Source organism: Pseudomassariella vexata (genome assembly GCF_002105095.1).
Source record: "Pseudomassariella vexata strain CBS 129021 chromosome Unknown BCR38scaffold_2, whole genome shotgun sequence".
NCBI classification, from domain to species: domain Eukaryota; kingdom Fungi; phylum Ascomycota; class Sordariomycetes; order Amphisphaeriales; family Pseudomassariaceae; genus Pseudomassariella; species Pseudomassariella vexata.
In genome coordinates this window covers 677,544-693,137 of record NW_024467957.1, presented here as the reverse complement: position 1 = coordinate 693,137, position 15,594 = coordinate 677,544, and the positions used below count along the sequence as shown (strand labels likewise).

Sequence of the window (15,594 nt, the reverse complement as noted above, 5' to 3'; positions counted from 1 at the left end):
GGTGTGAGGTGTCCGGAGACTTTTTCGTGATTAGTGCAGTCACAAGCTATGATGATATAATCTGACGATCCCTCCATCTCGTGACATAGAATTTGCCGATGATGTGCTGCCATTGAGTACCGTGCGAAAGCACATTAAAGTAAGGTAGCGTGGAGGAGAAGCTTCCAACATCCTTGGCTCTACAGTCCCCAAGCCCCTTGCCTCGTTGTTCTCGTGTCATATGAACCACGCTGGTCTGGCCCGTTTTATGCCATTTCTTCATGGTTTAGCATCTGACACGTTCAATCCTTCGACACGCTCCAACACTACTACCACAATGCTGGACCCGTGAGCAGGCAACATCCAGGTCACTTGATGCCTCTAGTACAATACAAGCTACAAACACCCACCTACGTTGATTGTCCCTCCTTTAATAACTTTTGTACTCCTGCTCCGAAAGAGAAGTAGCTTCAATCCACTCATTGCGGCTTCTACCAGACTACAATCCGAGACAACAATTCACAACAAGGCGAGGCAAGAGGCCCGAAAGTAGCTGCGGCACTGTGGGCCGATGATACGCTGGAGTTAGCTGCCCTTGATAGTTGTGCACTTACATCATCTCGGTGAAACCCTAGTTCAGATCCTCACCGTCACGACACACCGTCAAGAGATCAACCGACGCAATATGGCCGAAGGACCCGATCCGTACGACGCTATCCCACCGCCACAGCAGTCCCCAAACAACGCCTCCGTCCCCATGTCTCCTACGCAGTTCCACCAAAGACGCCGCACAACGAGAGGAAGACGACATTCACTCGAGGGGCAAACCCCAGACGAACGCACCTCGCTGCTTCGACCGTCGACTCGTGGCTCACGTCTGCGCATACAAAGTCCATATAGCGGCGGCACGCCCAAACCGCCGGACCTGTCAAGGGTCCAGAGCTACTCCGAGAGTTTACGACAATCGAGACATCACAGCCGGCAGGGATCGTGGGGACAGCGCGTAATACAGGCGCTGAAGGATGGCCAACAGCCACTGTCGGAACCTAAGGGTTCCATATTTGCCCATGAGCGCATCTGGTACGATCAATTCACATCGACCGATTGGGTACACGACAGCATAGCGGATGCCTACAGAGTCAAAGAGCTGCGGTCCCGTAGGGACTTCTGGGGCAGGTTGATTGTCTTGTTCGACGGTGCCCAAGGCTGGATTCTGAGTGCCGTGGTCGGCTTTCTGGTCGCCGTCGTTGCTTATTGCGTTGACGTAGCTGAGACCACCATCTTCGACTATAAAGATGGCTACTGTACGAGAGGCTGGTATCTACGAAAGAAAGTAGGTTGCCCGTCTCATTTATGCGCTCCAAATTTTCCTACTGACCAGATTCTCAGTTGTGTTGCCGTCATGGTCGTTGTACCGACTGGCGAACTTGGTCAGAAATCATTGGTGACCATCCCTTTGGGGAGAAATGGACCAAGTTTGGCATCTACCTCGTGGCGGTCATTCTTCTTTCTGTCCTCGCCTGCTTGTTGACCCTGACGACCAAGACTGTGGTTCCGTCCGCATACCGGATGACTACCCTCGACGAGAATCTCGCAGCCGATTATCCTGGCGATCCTAACGACCACGACAATGACTCAACTATTAGTCCTCGACAGGTATCCCAAGGACCGCCCGCCCCTCCCATGGTATACTATTCGGCAGCAGGAAGTGGTGTTGCGGAGGTCCGCGTCATCCTGAGCGGTTTCGTCTTGCATGGTTTCCTCGGCTTCAAGACCTTGGTCATCAAATCCGCCGGCCTGATCCTGAGTGTCGCCTCTGGTCTGAGCCTCGGGAAGGAAGGTCCTTTCGTGCACATTGCCACTTGCATTGGCAACATAGCCTGTCGGTTGTTCACAAAATATGACCGAAACGATGGAAAGAGGCGCGAGGTTCTATCTGCGGCCGCAGCAGCCGGTGTCGTCGTCGCTTTTGGCGCTCCTCTTGGAGGCTTTTTGTTTGGCCTCGAGGAAGTCGCTTACTTCTTCCCTGCCAAAACCCTCTTCAGGACTTTCTTCTGCTGCATCATCGCCGCCCTGTCATTGAAGTTCCTCAATCCCTACGGAACACACAAGATTGTCATGTTCGAAGTCCGTTATAATGCCGACTGGGAATATTTCGAACTGGTTAGCTTTATCCTCGTGGGCATTTTGGGCGGTGCCGCTGGTGCGCTCTTCATCAAAGCGTCAAAACAGTGGGCTATGACGTTCCGCAAGATCCCGCTCATCAAGAAGCACCCCGTGGTCGAGGTCGTCGTGGTCGCCTTGATCACCGCCTTCATCGGGTATTGGAATGTCTTGACCAAGCTTCCAGTGGCTAAGCTTCTCTTGAATCTGGCTTCGCCCTGTGAAGACGAGACCCGAGATAATCTTGGTCTGTGCCCAACAAGCATTGATGAGATACCTGGCATCATGCGAACTTTGTTTGCTGCCTTCTTAGTGAAAGGGTTTCTCACTATCATCACCTTCGGTATCAAAGTCCCTGCCGGCATCTACGTTCCATCTATGGTTGTTGGCGGTCTGATGGGACGACTTGCTGGCCATGGTGTTCAGTGGATGGTCTTACGCTTCCCGCATGTTAGCATATGGAACTCTTGTGCTCTTTACTCGGAATCCACTTGCGTACAGCCAGGTGTCTATGGACTCATTGCTGCAGGCTCGACCTTGTGTGGAGTGACGAGACTGTCCGTCACGCTCGCAGTCATCCTGTTCGAACTTACTGGAAGTCTGGATTACGTCCTCCCATTCTCACTTGGAGTTCTTGTCGCGAAATGGACGGCAGACGCTATAGAGCCCTTGAGCATCTACGATCTGCTCACTCAGATGAACTCTTACCCTTATTTGGATAACAAGCACAAGCCGATATTTACTTCGGACCTTGCCGATATCCTCCCTCGCGTACGTCGCGAGCGGATAATAGACATCACCAGCTCACCCCTCGTCCCGGCTATCAATCTGCGAGCAAAACTTGAGCTTCTGCACAGAGCCGGTGAGCTAGATGGCGGTCTGCCCATCATACGAAACGGAATCCTTGTGGGCTTGATACCAGCCCAAGATCTGGAATACGCGTTGGACAATCTGGACGACGAAATGACCAACCTTTGCTTGATGGCAAGCGTGCCGAGTATTGACGATGACCATAACGGTGAGCATAACCCTACCGACTTCACACCATATATCGACCCGGCACCGGTGGCTTTGGATATCAAGTCTCCGATGGACCTGGTCTACGACTGCTTTGTCAAGCTTGGGCTGCGGTATATATGCGTCTTGGAGGATGGGCGCTATGCCGGGATGGTAAGTTTTGACGCCGCACAACCCACGCGTGTATTGTTTGAGACTAATTGTTACCCCAGACACACAAAAAGAGATTCGTGCAGTATATACGCGAACTCGAAGAGACACGTCATTGAAATTTTTTGGAGTTCAAGACCTTTTTATGGGAACCTACGTATTGGCAATGCCTTTTCTCTTATATTCTCCTGTATATCGTATCCAGACTTTGTCGTCTGCGAGTTTCTGCGTCGTTGTAGATTTGGGAACCAGAAAGCATTGGCTTGGGGCGGTTCTATTGATAGCATTTTCATCAGTTGGGGTCAGCATACTGCATTGGACATTAAACCACGTGGATTATACACTTATGCCGACGTGGATGGTGAGATGATGACGGGTCATAACGAATAAAAAGGATAAGTGAGAGGAGGCAATATACCAACCAACTTTTGCCGCAATGGTATGTTCAGCAATCGGGGTTGTTCAACTTCACCAATATCTGATACGAATGAACGAGCATCACTTCAGTAGTTCAGTAATGATCACCAAGGTAGATGTTTTCTGGATACAGTGACAAGGAGTACTCTGCAGTGTGTACCGCGGTATACAGCAAATGGCGAAATCCGAAATGACCGCCGGGCGTACAAGACTTTGTGTAGAGCCCATCATGACCCTTTGAGCAATGATGAAATTGCCACTACATTTCCGGAAGAGGACCATAACTAATTGCGAACAGATAATCTGAAGAGAATTGACGATGAAAAGTGTCGGATCGGAACATCATCCCTCAGTCTCACAGTCGGTAGTTGTGAATATAGCAGAGAAAGAATTATCCTTGGAGCCGGTCTTGAGACCCCCACACTCCCTTTATACACTCTTTAATACTACACTAGGAAAACAGGGGCTACTTAACTACTTAGCTAGATCGAAAATAGCCACGAGGAATTGGTATGGTACTTGTACCAATGATGGCTATATTGCGAGGGGAGGCTTGCTGCGTGTCTTTAGTTGGACCAAACCACAACGCAAAGGTCCCAAGGTTCCTCGTTACGTTCCCCGTTCACTCGAGCAGCGCTGGTTTGTGCTCGCCATACAGAATAACGGATCCATTTCCTCAAACTTCGTACATGAACCACCCTGTTTCCGGTTGTATAGTGTCCAGACCAACTAGTTTTTTGTTTTCAACGCGATACCATTCCTTCCTGTCATCCTCCTCCGTTCTCCCTTCCGACCTCGAGGCGCTGATCGCCATGGACCCAGCAATGATCTCCGTCCGTATCTTCATGGCGCCGCCATCCTCGAATAGCAAAGCGGGGACCTTGATGAATCCCGCCGGGATTGACGACCTATCCAGCATGACCCCCCCATTTTGTCGGTTCGGCCTATGCAAACAGGCGCCCTTTTCGTCCCAGAAGCAAAACGCTGTTATCCAACCGGAATACATTGTCGTTCCGCTCCCATTCGGCACATGCTCGACGCATATCCGCTGCCAGAAATCCCGCACCGCTGTGCTCTCCGGGTCCCGGAAGGTTGATATGAAGGATCCAAGTATCGGCCACAACAGTTTGAGCCACCTCTGCGGTTCCTCTCCGAACGTGGCTATCTTTTCCGCACGCTGATAAATACTCACCCAGTCGCTCTTCTCTCCCAGCAGGGTCACAGATGGCAGGCCGCATCTGATGCCCCAGCTGTAGGTAAAGTACTTCTGCATGGTCCCCATAAAAATAACGCTTGCCACGGTCTGGTCGACCTTGGTCGTCGTCGTGAACGCCGGCAGAATCCACTCTCGCAGCTGGAGGTCCTTGATGCTTTCTTGCATGAGCTTTGTCATCTCAAATGCAATTTTGCCGTGATCGAGGCGCTCCAGGTCATCGACTATGATCTTCAAGTTCTCCTGACCCTCGTGATGGACAAGGGTATGACGTAGCTCGTCTGCATGGGCGTTGACGTAAACGCTGAGCTGCGTCAGTATGGCAAACCATACGTCCTCAGGTCGCAGCACCAGGCAGTGATGGAGGTTGTAAGCGTCCATACATGCGTTGACAAATCCATTTTTGGTCGCGAAGACGAAGTCGTCCTTCTGTAGATGATTGAACGAGCTTTGCACAAGCCTTTTGGGCCTGGAATGCCTCGAATTCGTCTCATTAGTATAACCTCTGCCGCCAGCATCTGTGGTGCAGTTGAGGAGCATTTCCGGTGAGCATGTCTTTCTGTATTCGGTTCCAGTCCATGAGCTGGATCCGTGGTTTGATGGCTTGACCGTGACAGGCATCTCGAACAAAGGAATGACGCCGAACGGTAAGGACAGTGGTTTGAAACTTGGATGGCGACAAAAACACCTTCGGCAAATGTTCAATCAATACATACAGAACGATCATGACATAGAAAGTTGTAGATACCAAACTTGAACAGGACCAAAGCGAGTTGCCGTTCGTTTAGTCCTGTTAATGAGCATGTCCCAAGTATACGGACGCCAAGACCGTGCTGGATGGGTCTAAGCCTCACACGCTGACCGAAGGTCGGCAGTGACTAGCTGCAACCGGAACCGATGCGATGGACCTTCTTCAAAAGGCCGCCATTCTGCGACGGTAAGCGCATGTTTAAGTAACTGAAAGCTGTGGAACATGCACTGATTCGCCGAGTCGAGAAATTACGCCATCGGTAAGGGTATTGCTTTCGAGATGTCAGATCCAACCTCGGCCAAGCTAAAACAGCTAAAACAGGCGATATTGATGGTCCGATGATTTCTTGCATGGGTAGATTTCTGATAGGATGCATAAAGCGGCTATTACGAAGCATTGCCGAAGCAGATAAATCCGTAGTCTATATGATTCGAATGCGACGTGGCATCCAACACTTACACTCTGTCTCCATCTTACCGAAGCGGTTCGGATAGGAAGATCATCAAACAATCGAGACAGCCATCATGGTACCTGAATCTGAGGGCTTCCTATCGATCTGAAGTGATTTGATTAAGTAGAAAATATCAAGCACGGTATCTTTGCTTTTTGCTGGATTTCTTCGCAGGCTGGCTTCCTTCAGATGTCGGTCGGTACAGCACGCTCATTGTAGGTGGAGGCAGCGAAAGTTGGCGTGTTGATGGATTGGCAGTTCAAACCACAGCGGATTACCGAGGTTTGTTCGTTTCTCGTTGATAAAGGTAGTGTGATTTGAAGAGAATACCGCCTGCATACAGTAACTCGATAGGAGGATTGAAGGCCATGACCTTGGATTTGAATGTACAACCAGCACTCACCTAGAAGAAAATGAGAAGTTTCACATCTGCAGGTGGGCGGCTGACCTGAAGAGATGTCAATTTGACAGCGAATCTCACTCTGACACCAGCCGTTCTCTTGCGTACTCGGTCAAAGGAATGAGAGACTTCGGGGATCGAAGGAATCATCAAGAACGCCGAGTACCGTCCCAAAAAAGTCGGTATTATCAGGCTGCAGTTGGCTGAAGTTGTACGACTCTGCAGTACGATGTTATGAGACGTCCATGGACGGTGTGATGCCCTGCTCTCCAAATAGATCCTCGCACTCGACCTTGATCTGAAGTACCCTCTTCACACAGAACACGTTTTGTAAAGCTCATGCATGATGCTAGGATATGGTTGCGCCTACGAGACTCGGATTGGGACAGTTCATGACTTGGCTGGCGCATTTCTTGAGCTGACGGGCGTCCGGTCATCCGGATCTGAGGTTCGAGGCAGACTGAGGAGAAGCTTGACGTGAGCCAGGACGTTGGCGATCTTGAGCTCAACGGTAAACGGGAAGGACTCGCGATCCCATTGGCCCAAACCTGGATGATGTGATCCTGATGGTGCGGTGTTGCTTCGGCTTTCCATGGCGCGACTTTCCAGTCAGTATCTCAAACAGCATCAAAATGAATGTTGAGTTCTAGGCTCCAAAGAAGTGCAATGGCCTCTCCGACAGGTCAACAACGGCATATCTCTTCGCGCGAAGTCCAAGATGATGACCTGACACAGAATACATGGACTGTGTCATCAGCATGCGTACATCGTAGAGTGTAGTGATTTGGTGCCAATTTCATATACAATGTCACTTATCTCGTACAGTTGGGAGAAGGCATCGCGAGGCACTTTTCGGAGCCTGCCGTTGTTAAGTGGTCGAGACATCTAATTGGCTCTATTACAATCATAGTGGGCCTACCAAAGATCTTTCTATTTCGAACAGTTCTCGACTACGAAGAGCGCGAACCAGTAACCTCATCCATCAGCTGTCAGACAGCTGCCTCTTATCATTTCCTCAAGTCCAGAAGTCCCTGCCTGCAAGTGCCTCAATCCGCCAAACACACCAACTGTAGCCAGGCGTCATGAGAGGCATCATCACACCAGCGCGAGGCCGACCTGGTAAGGTCACCAAGTCTGTCCAAAACCCCACAACCCGCCGTCCTGCTGGCCGTCGAACTGGCCAACCCGACAGCGTCCCCAACCAGGATCCAGATCTCGACGAAGTTGGACAACAGCTCCAGGATGAAGTTGATCATGATCAGAGCAACTTCGACCTGGCAGCCGCCGCTGCCCAGCACTCGGCGCAGAACCAGGAGATCGACCTGAGTGCAGCCGCCATTCTCGCCAATAATGCGAATGCTATGGTGAACCCCCACGAGCACCCCGATCTTGATCAGCATCTGGCAGGCGAGCATATCGACGATGGAGGTGAACCGGGCCCGCACACGACGGAGAGTCTGGCGCATCAGTCCGGCTACAATGACGTGGTGGTCGAGAGCGCATTAGCGAAGCGATTAGCAAGGGAGCCTGGCATGCGTCTCGCGACACAGCGACGGCCGGAGCAGGTGCTGAACCTCGGACGACGGAGCAATGTTGAGGCATTGTTCGCGCACATTGCTGGTGAGACGGCGGCGGTACCATGCAAGAACTGCCACAAGGGCCACGGTCCGTGGAATACTTGCGTCGTCGTCGATGGACAAATGTGTGGTAGCTGCGCCAATTGCTGGTTCAATGCTTCAGGCGCAAGATGCTCGTTTCACGGTAAGCTCTTGGAAGCACCATATCATCACTCAGTGATGCGTGGACTGAGCCCAGTCGTAGAGCTAACTCTTGTGGACAGAAACTCGCAATCCTGGAGCCCATCCTGGTGGCGTCCTTGTTGGAGATGGAAGCTTCAACATGCCGTCCATTCCCCCTCAAGCCCTCGGCGGGTTCAATTACGTGTCCGCCCCGGCTTCTGCCGACCCCGTCGTGCGCTATACCATTGAACGTGCCATGGCCGACATCCGCGCAGCGGATAAGAAAACAAGACAAATGCTCTTGATTGAGGCCGCCGCCAGGGAATTGGCCTTCCGAGTCGTTTCGTACGAGGAAGCTGCCCAAGAAGAGCAACAGCAACAGCAACAGCACGCCCATGATCAGCCACCCCCAGATGGTATGATGAACGATGAGAATGTTCCCTAGAATGGGCATTCCCGGAGTTCGAGCCGGCAAGCTGCTCAGAACAAGGGTTATGACCAGCAATTTTCTGAACCTACCACGAAGGAGAATACGCCGTAGGGCGGGTCTTCCCAGTACTCGAGGGACCAAAGTATTCAGGTCGATGGACATGATCAGTCTTCCCGGAAATTCCTTTGGAAAGCGGCTTCAATCAAATTTTCGCAGCCCTTGTTCGGGCAAATGGTCCTGAATGATGGACAAAACGATGTTCAGCGGCGGACTTGGACATGGATGGAGGACCCTATGATCACAGAGCTGAAACATGGCTCCCGTTGAAGAATGGCGGATGACGCCTTCACCATTGCTCGAGGAAAGGAATTCTGCATGGGGCTGCAAGGGACGGTCGAGTTTACATGTATATTTGGTCGCGATTAAGGAGTTTAAGTGAATTGCTCGCCAAGCTAGCTATTAGCATGTTCGCTGTTCACGAACAATACCATGCAATGTATTTCATTCAACAGACCGCTATAAGTTTTCCATCCTGCAGTTATTGCGTCTGTTCGTCCTATTTTGCCAGGAGTCAAAACTCCCTTCTATTCAGAGGTCTACCCAGAAGCCAGACGCATCCATCCATCCTGTAGTGCATGTGGTAATTTCATATCCACTCAAACTTACAACCTGGCTTATCCAGATATATACAACAAGATGCCCTCACATGACCACACAGCAATCACCCAGCTTCTTGGTGAGCTTCGACACAATCTTCCCCACCAAATCACCCTCCTCTTGTTGCTGTCCCCCTCCATGCTGCGCACCTCCATGATGCGGCGTCGACTGCCCCCCATGTTGCTGACCATGCCCACCACTCCCAGGCTGCCTGCCATGCCCGCCCGAAGGATGACTCGGCAAGTCGGGCACTTCGACCACATCCTCACCCTTCAAATTGATGTACATCCTCCCGGCGTTGTCCTCAGTGGCATACTTCAACCCCAACTCGTTGCACACCTGCTGCACGCGCGGCTTGATCTTCTGCACGTGGTTGGCCGAGTGGTTTCCCTTACCCACAATAACATGCAGGTGCGTCTGTCCGTGTTGCTGCGCGTACCGAATCCGTTGCTCCAGGATCTCCTCGGCCTCCTCGACGAACTGTCCATGCAGGTCGATCGTGTCGTCCGGCACACGCCCCATCAAGTTGTTCTCCCGAAAGATGAAGTCCGACGCTTGTTTGTTGTACTCGTCCATTTTGGCGGCGTGTCGCTTGCCTTCGTTGCTTAGCTCTTTGGCTTCGGCGCCGTCGCCGCGCTCGTAGGCTTGGTGCGCCTGTCGATGAATGGGTTAGCTGTTTGCTGCATCCGTAGCGGTCGAGTGAGCCAGATTCAGCTGCTATCCCGCGGAGACGTGACGCAACAGAGATGGGAAGTGGTGGACGTACCCGGTCGAAGCATGAGTTGCGCTTTGCCGCTTCGGCGCGCGCGAGGTCGCGCAGCCGATCGTATTCAGCCTCGGAATTATTGTTCACGCTGTGGTTGAAGGCTGCAATTGCCACATGAGCTTCTACAAGACAGAAAGAAGTGTGTACTATGTACTTTAGGGAGGAGTTTGGGTAGAAGCTCCCTCGTCATGTGGGGGTTACGTCATGCATGGCACTACTGGGCTGCAGTTTCAGCTCACCTTGACCGCCCAGATGGGACATGGGAATGGACGACATTTTGGGAAGCTCTCTCGGTCAATTGAGACGGGAATATGGAATTGAGGCAGAGAGGAGAACGGCCTATGCATACGAAGCTATGTAGCAGCTGCGAATGAACATTGATGGAAAATGACCTGCCAACTTTGACAGTTGAAGTTCCAAGATTGGTTGCTGTTCGACATCTTGGCAGGATCTGCAAATAATGCCCTTGTCAGTGGCTGGTGAGGCTAGATCTGTGGTCGCAGATGATGATTGAACGACATTGCCAACTGCCTTTGGACACGTGTAAGATGACAACAGGTGGTCTTGATTCTGAAAACAATGAGAACGCACGCAGAGAATACCGACTAATGAAACTGTCCTCATTTCTGTCGCTGTGGGTAACTTCGTCTTCAGAGTCTGGATGACTAGCCGCCATAACATCTGGAGTCAGCGTTAAGTTGGCCTAGCAAATAAGATGTTGAACCAGAACTTGTCTGGAAATGATGGCCAAAAACGAATGACAAGGATACTTCATAAGCACTGAAATAGATTGTGGAGACGGATACTTATTAATCTGCGACAACTAGATACCAATAGTGTCCCAAACGAGCATGTGGACCCAAGTTGTAGAATACTCAACGTCCTGGTAATTAAACCGGCCAGTCGCAAGAAGGAAGTGGACGACGTCTCGTAGCATATTTCATGTCGATTGTCTCCAAATGACTTGGTCAACAGTAAAAGGCCACCAAGCCGTAGGTATACACTGACAGATACACACCGATACATAGATGGCAGAAAATGTGATGGCTCGTGGTCCAGTATAACAAAATCGGTATGAAATTAGAGAGATGTGGACAGGCATGTTGTTCCCGAGGGGAGACAGCAATAAGTATCCTCAATTGCTTGCCGGTTCATTCCGTGTTGCGAAAAATGTGTCTCGGCGGATGACACTTCCAAACTTAACTTGAGTAGGTTGACGCACTGCCTTTAAACATTTCTCGTTTAATCAGAATGAAGGACCAAATATATTTGAACTATATATAGCATTTGACCTCATGAAAACTCGGGGGCGCTGTTGATAAGAGACAGAAACGGAGCTCATTCCCGGTGGTAATAACACCACAAACGTCTACGGGAAATAGCACCGAGGCACCGGGTTCGAAGTTCTTTGGAATCTCCACACTTCGGGGCGAGTACGTCGACAATCAGAAAAGGAGACACGAGACCGCGAGGTGCCATGGAGCCATGTGGCAAGCCTGCGTGTTGCTATGCAACATGGCGAGGCCACATCCCTTTATCGGCATAGTTCCAGTTGAACCTTCAAGCATCTGGGCCTGTTACGGGAATAGCCTCGCCCGTAAAAATCATGATGGCGCAAATTACGATGTCGCGATGCGAATGATAAGCGAAATTTCGTTGCAAGGGGTTTGAGATGCGCTTCGGTTCTAGAACAACCAGAAGGATGTCTGGATGTCATAAGACGCTGGCTTTCAGCTGTCAATTCGATGAAATTTGAACGGGCCTGATGATCATGACATAGTGGAGGCTGGGAGGATAGTTACATTGACCCTGGTCGATTGGCCAATCTGCCCATTTTGCCATGATCGACATCACGATCGTGGTTTCCAGGAAGGGGATTACCGATGAAGAGCACCACGAAGCATTCAAATACCGAGAGAGTAATGTATGTGTTGGCGCCTTGTTCGTGAAGCTGGGCGATTTTATGCATGTTCGATACGGGTATCCTCAAACTCTTGACAATGAGATACCAGAGTCTGAATGAGGCTCATGATAGCGGCTTCTAGAATGACGCCAGGGGCTAGTTGCGTTTTTGAACCCAACTTCGGAAGAGTTTGATCAAATTGATCAGCATTCGGGCCAAGTCTGTCGATGTTTCAAGACTTTAGTGTTTTTTTTTTTCGTGCTGTCAGGTTGTTCTTGGAATTGCGAACAGTCTGACCACACGCCAGCCAACAACTCATCGAGTGGGAAACTGAAGATCCAAATCAGTGGAGAGGGTAAATATGATGGGTTAGCCAATCAGCCCTAGTCCTGTAAAAGAAAATTAAAAAATCCCCCTCCCGCCTTCCCCCCCTTGAAACCCCCCCAACCCCTGCGTGTGTTCTGACCAAAAATTCGGGCTGTTAGCCGGGTGTTGCTGACCTTGGCATAGTCTCTGAAGTGACAACTGACGGGTTCTGGGATATGTAAGCAACATATAGTCGGTCGCTCCGATGGCCTTGGTTGCGCGGAAATTGGTTACAATGGGTGCTATCAACAATGCAACTGCCGAGATCTGTAGGGTCGGGGTATTCGGCTAGAACGGGGTGGCATAAAATCGGCGTCTGTTGTAGGGCATCGGCTGCATCTTTCGTGATGTTCCACGAACAGGTCGCATTGAGGGATGGGGAGTCATAACCTGAATGCCGGATAAGAGACAAATTCAAGTTTCTATGGAATAAACCGAAGTTATTCGAGTGCTGCTTGTCACTCGGGAGAATCATGAGTGCTGACCTCGTAGCAAAAGCATAATCGTCCAACTCCACCTCGACATTGGTACCACCTCGTCTGCGAGCGTCATGTTCAGCGTGTCGACTCATAATCTCACTGCACTTGCAACTGCGGTAGGCGTTGGTGAAACTCGGGGTTTGCGGCTGATAAGTTGCTGTTAAGTACCACGGGTCGTCAAGTGCCTCATGCTGTGCAACTCTCGAGCTTGCCTTTTCAATAAACGAATCATTATGCGGGGCCTCCAGCTAAAAATGCATAAACAACTAAGTCAGTACAGCATCTTCAAGTAGTTAACGGAGGCTAGATATTAGTATAAATCGTAGCAAATATATACTTAAGATTACGTATTTAACTCTTTAAGCTTTCTATATTATAGTCGTTAGTTATTGGGAAAGTTTAGTATATTATTTTTATAATACTACTTTGTATTTCAAAGTATATTAAGTTATCTTTGAGTTTAGTTTAATAGACAGTTTCTTATTTCTAAAGAGGTTCTAAATATAATGATTATTATTATTATTAAATACGCCGTAGGCTCGAAGCCCCCGGTACCTCTACTAGTACTCCCGTATGTCAAACCGTGCCCTAATGGCTGGACTAAATACATACGCTGCGTCGTCGGTTCGCCCTATTGGCGACTGCGTTGCGTTCACTACCATACTACGTTGGTTCTCAACCTACCAACAAAGTCCCCCCTGAGAAGATCGATGCTATCTGGGCCTTGAAGCTGTCCGACCCGTCCCTAGCAGCCATCTTACAATAGTCCCACTAACTACTGGTTCTCCTGTTGCCGTTGCGAGGTCTCTGCGAGAGTATAGTGGCCGTGGTGCGATGGCGGCCCGTAATCGTTCCCTCGGTCCTTCCAACAGCCCGCAAAAGAGGATTACGTGCTCTGCCGTCTCAGGGGCATCGCCACAGCGGCATAGCGGCGAGTACACGCCAAAAGCCCCTGTCTTGAATAAGAAGGCTGCTAGTCCTATTTTTTCCGTCCTGATCTGGCACAGCGTAGACGCCTCCAGTCGGTTCAGGCCGAAATACTTGCCCCCTTTCGGTATCTGCATCGAAGGGCCCTCCGGTTCCTCAGCGATAGCGCGTCGCTGGCGATCGTGATGCTCTGCTCCGGTGAGCCATCTCTTCCTCCAGTGGTCGAGGAGGGCAGCCGGGACCTCCTTTTCCTCACTCATCCACTCGGAGCCCCGGGCCTCCTTCTCCATAGTGTACCCTGCCGGTCGGAGTAGCTGCGACGCCTGCTTCCTCTTCGCCGGCCTATCCTGCCGGAGTATATGTGACGCTTTAGCGCTCGCGCTGCGAAGCAGATTTCTCTTCCCGCTAAGCCGTAGCCGTTCTTCAAACTTAGCAGCCCGGGCACTAAGATAGAGGTCTAGTGGCGGGATTGCTGCTTCTGCTTCCAGGTGGCGAACCGGCGTCGCTTTGTGGGCACCACAGACTACCCGGAGGCACTCGTTCTGTATCCCCATCAGGCTCTTAGCTGGCCCTGCCGGTTCCTCACTTATAGTATGCCACGCAGTCGCCCCGAAGGCAATCGCGCTACGGATAACCACCGTATATAACAGCCTCGCCCGTATAAGATCGCAGCCCCACGACATATTGACTAGCTTTGTCAGGGCTAGCTTTTGAGTTGCCATTTTTGTTTTAACACGCTCAACATGGGCGTGCCACGTCAGTTTGCGGTCGAACCAGACTCCTAGGAACCTGGCTGAGACTACCGGCGACACTGTGGCGTCCCCAAGGCGAATACTTTGCGGCAAGGGCTCTCGGGCCCTAGTAAAGTGCATTAGCTCACTCTTGTCAGGAGCGAACTCCATCCCGTGCCTCACTGCCCACCGCTGACACGTAGCCCATGCGCTCTCCAACCGGCGGCAGGTCGTGTCTGGATCGGTGCCGACGCTTAGCAGGTTCGTGTCGTCCGCGAACCCGACTACTAAAAGTAGTGGATGCTGCTCCGCTAGCTCCTCGTACAGCGTTGAAATGTATAATATAAACAGTATCGGGGATAGCGGTGACCCCTGGGGGACGCCAGCTCGTAGGGGGATTGGCTCTGACTCCTTGCCATCGAACCGGAGGCGTACCGTTCTATCCTCCACGAAGCTGCATACCCACTCCTGAACCCACTCCGGGTAGCCTTTCCGGGCTAATATGGAAATCAGCCGTCTGTAATTGACCGTATCGAATGCCCCCTTGATGTCTAGCTGTAGCAGCGAGGCGATGCCCCCGCGTCTCCACGCCGTATAGACCACGTCCTCAACTATACGTATTGCCAGTTCGGTGGACCTCCCAGCGCGGTTACCCATTTGGCCGTTTGGTAGTAGGCCGGCCGCCTCAGCTACTTTGGTGATACGCTGGCTCATCGCCGTCTCTATTACCTTCCCTACCGTGCTAAGCAGGGCAATGGGGCGCCAGCCGCCAGGGGTCTGCTTCTGAGCTGTCGTTTTATTAGGCTTAGGGATAATAACCACCCTCGCTGAGCGGAAGCGCTCCGGGTAGTACCCCAGCCTAAAGCTAGCTGTTGCCAGATCCGCTAGGATCTCCCATAGGGGTTCACCGCAGGCCTTTAGCAGGCCAGTGGGGATCAGGTCGTCGCCGGGAGCCTTCCGAGCAGCCGTTCCTTTGATGATAGACTCGATATCCATTGTGGTCACCTCCCTAGGGACGTTCAGCTCTGGTCTCGTCTGTAATAGGCCGCGATCGA

General features: G+C 51.3%; 5 protein-coding genes across 5 annotated transcripts; 2 read left to right on the top strand and 3 right to left on the bottom strand.

Moving 5' to 3' along the window:
* Window positions 1–736: 736 nt before the first annotated feature.
* On the top strand, window positions 737–3,428 carry BCR38DRAFT_454630 (chloride channel; the record flags this gene model as incomplete). The annotated part of the gene is made up of 3 exons (XM_040861716.1): window positions 737–1,312; window positions 1,369–3,312; window positions 3,372–3,428. 3 exons carry the CDS (start codon window positions 737–739, stop codon window positions 3,426–3,428), a joined length of 2,577 nt encoding a protein of 858 aa, XP_040719627.1.
* A 658-nt stretch (window positions 3,429–4,086) lies between these two features.
* BCR38DRAFT_419774 (uncharacterized protein) lies at window positions 4,087–5,897 on the bottom strand. Its single transcript, XM_040859342.1, has one exon. It carries the CDS (start codon window positions 5,558–5,560, stop codon window positions 4,403–4,405), a length of 1,158 nt encoding a protein of 385 aa, XP_040719626.1. The 5' UTR covers window positions 5,561–5,897; the 3' UTR covers window positions 4,087–4,402.
* Window positions 5,898–7,501: 1,604 nt separating this feature from the next.
* On the top strand, window positions 7,502–9,220 carry BCR38DRAFT_419772 (uncharacterized protein). Its single transcript, XM_040859341.1, has 2 exons — window positions 7,502–8,302; window positions 8,382–9,220. The coding sequence occupies exons 1-2, from the start codon at window positions 7,624–7,626 to the stop codon at window positions 8,723–8,725; spliced, it is 1,023 nt and encodes a 340-aa protein (XP_040719625.1). The 5' UTR covers window positions 7,502–7,623; the 3' UTR covers window positions 8,726–9,220.
* A 192-nt stretch (window positions 9,221–9,412) lies between these two features.
* On the bottom strand, window positions 9,413–10,409 carry BCR38DRAFT_480849 (uncharacterized protein; the record flags this gene model as incomplete). The annotated part of the gene is made up of 3 exons (XM_040863315.1): window positions 9,413–10,021; window positions 10,134–10,234; window positions 10,373–10,409. 3 exons carry the CDS (start codon window positions 10,407–10,409, stop codon window positions 9,413–9,415), a joined length of 747 nt encoding a protein of 248 aa, XP_040719624.1.
* Window positions 10,410–12,485: 2,076 nt separating this feature from the next.
* On the bottom strand, window positions 12,486–13,010 carry BCR38DRAFT_419766 (uncharacterized protein). The gene has a single exon (XM_040859340.1). It carries the CDS (start codon window positions 12,971–12,973, stop codon window positions 12,518–12,520), a length of 456 nt encoding a protein of 151 aa, XP_040719623.1. The 5' UTR covers window positions 12,974–13,010; the 3' UTR covers window positions 12,486–12,517.
* Between the last annotated feature and the right edge of the window lie 2,584 nt (window positions 13,011–15,594).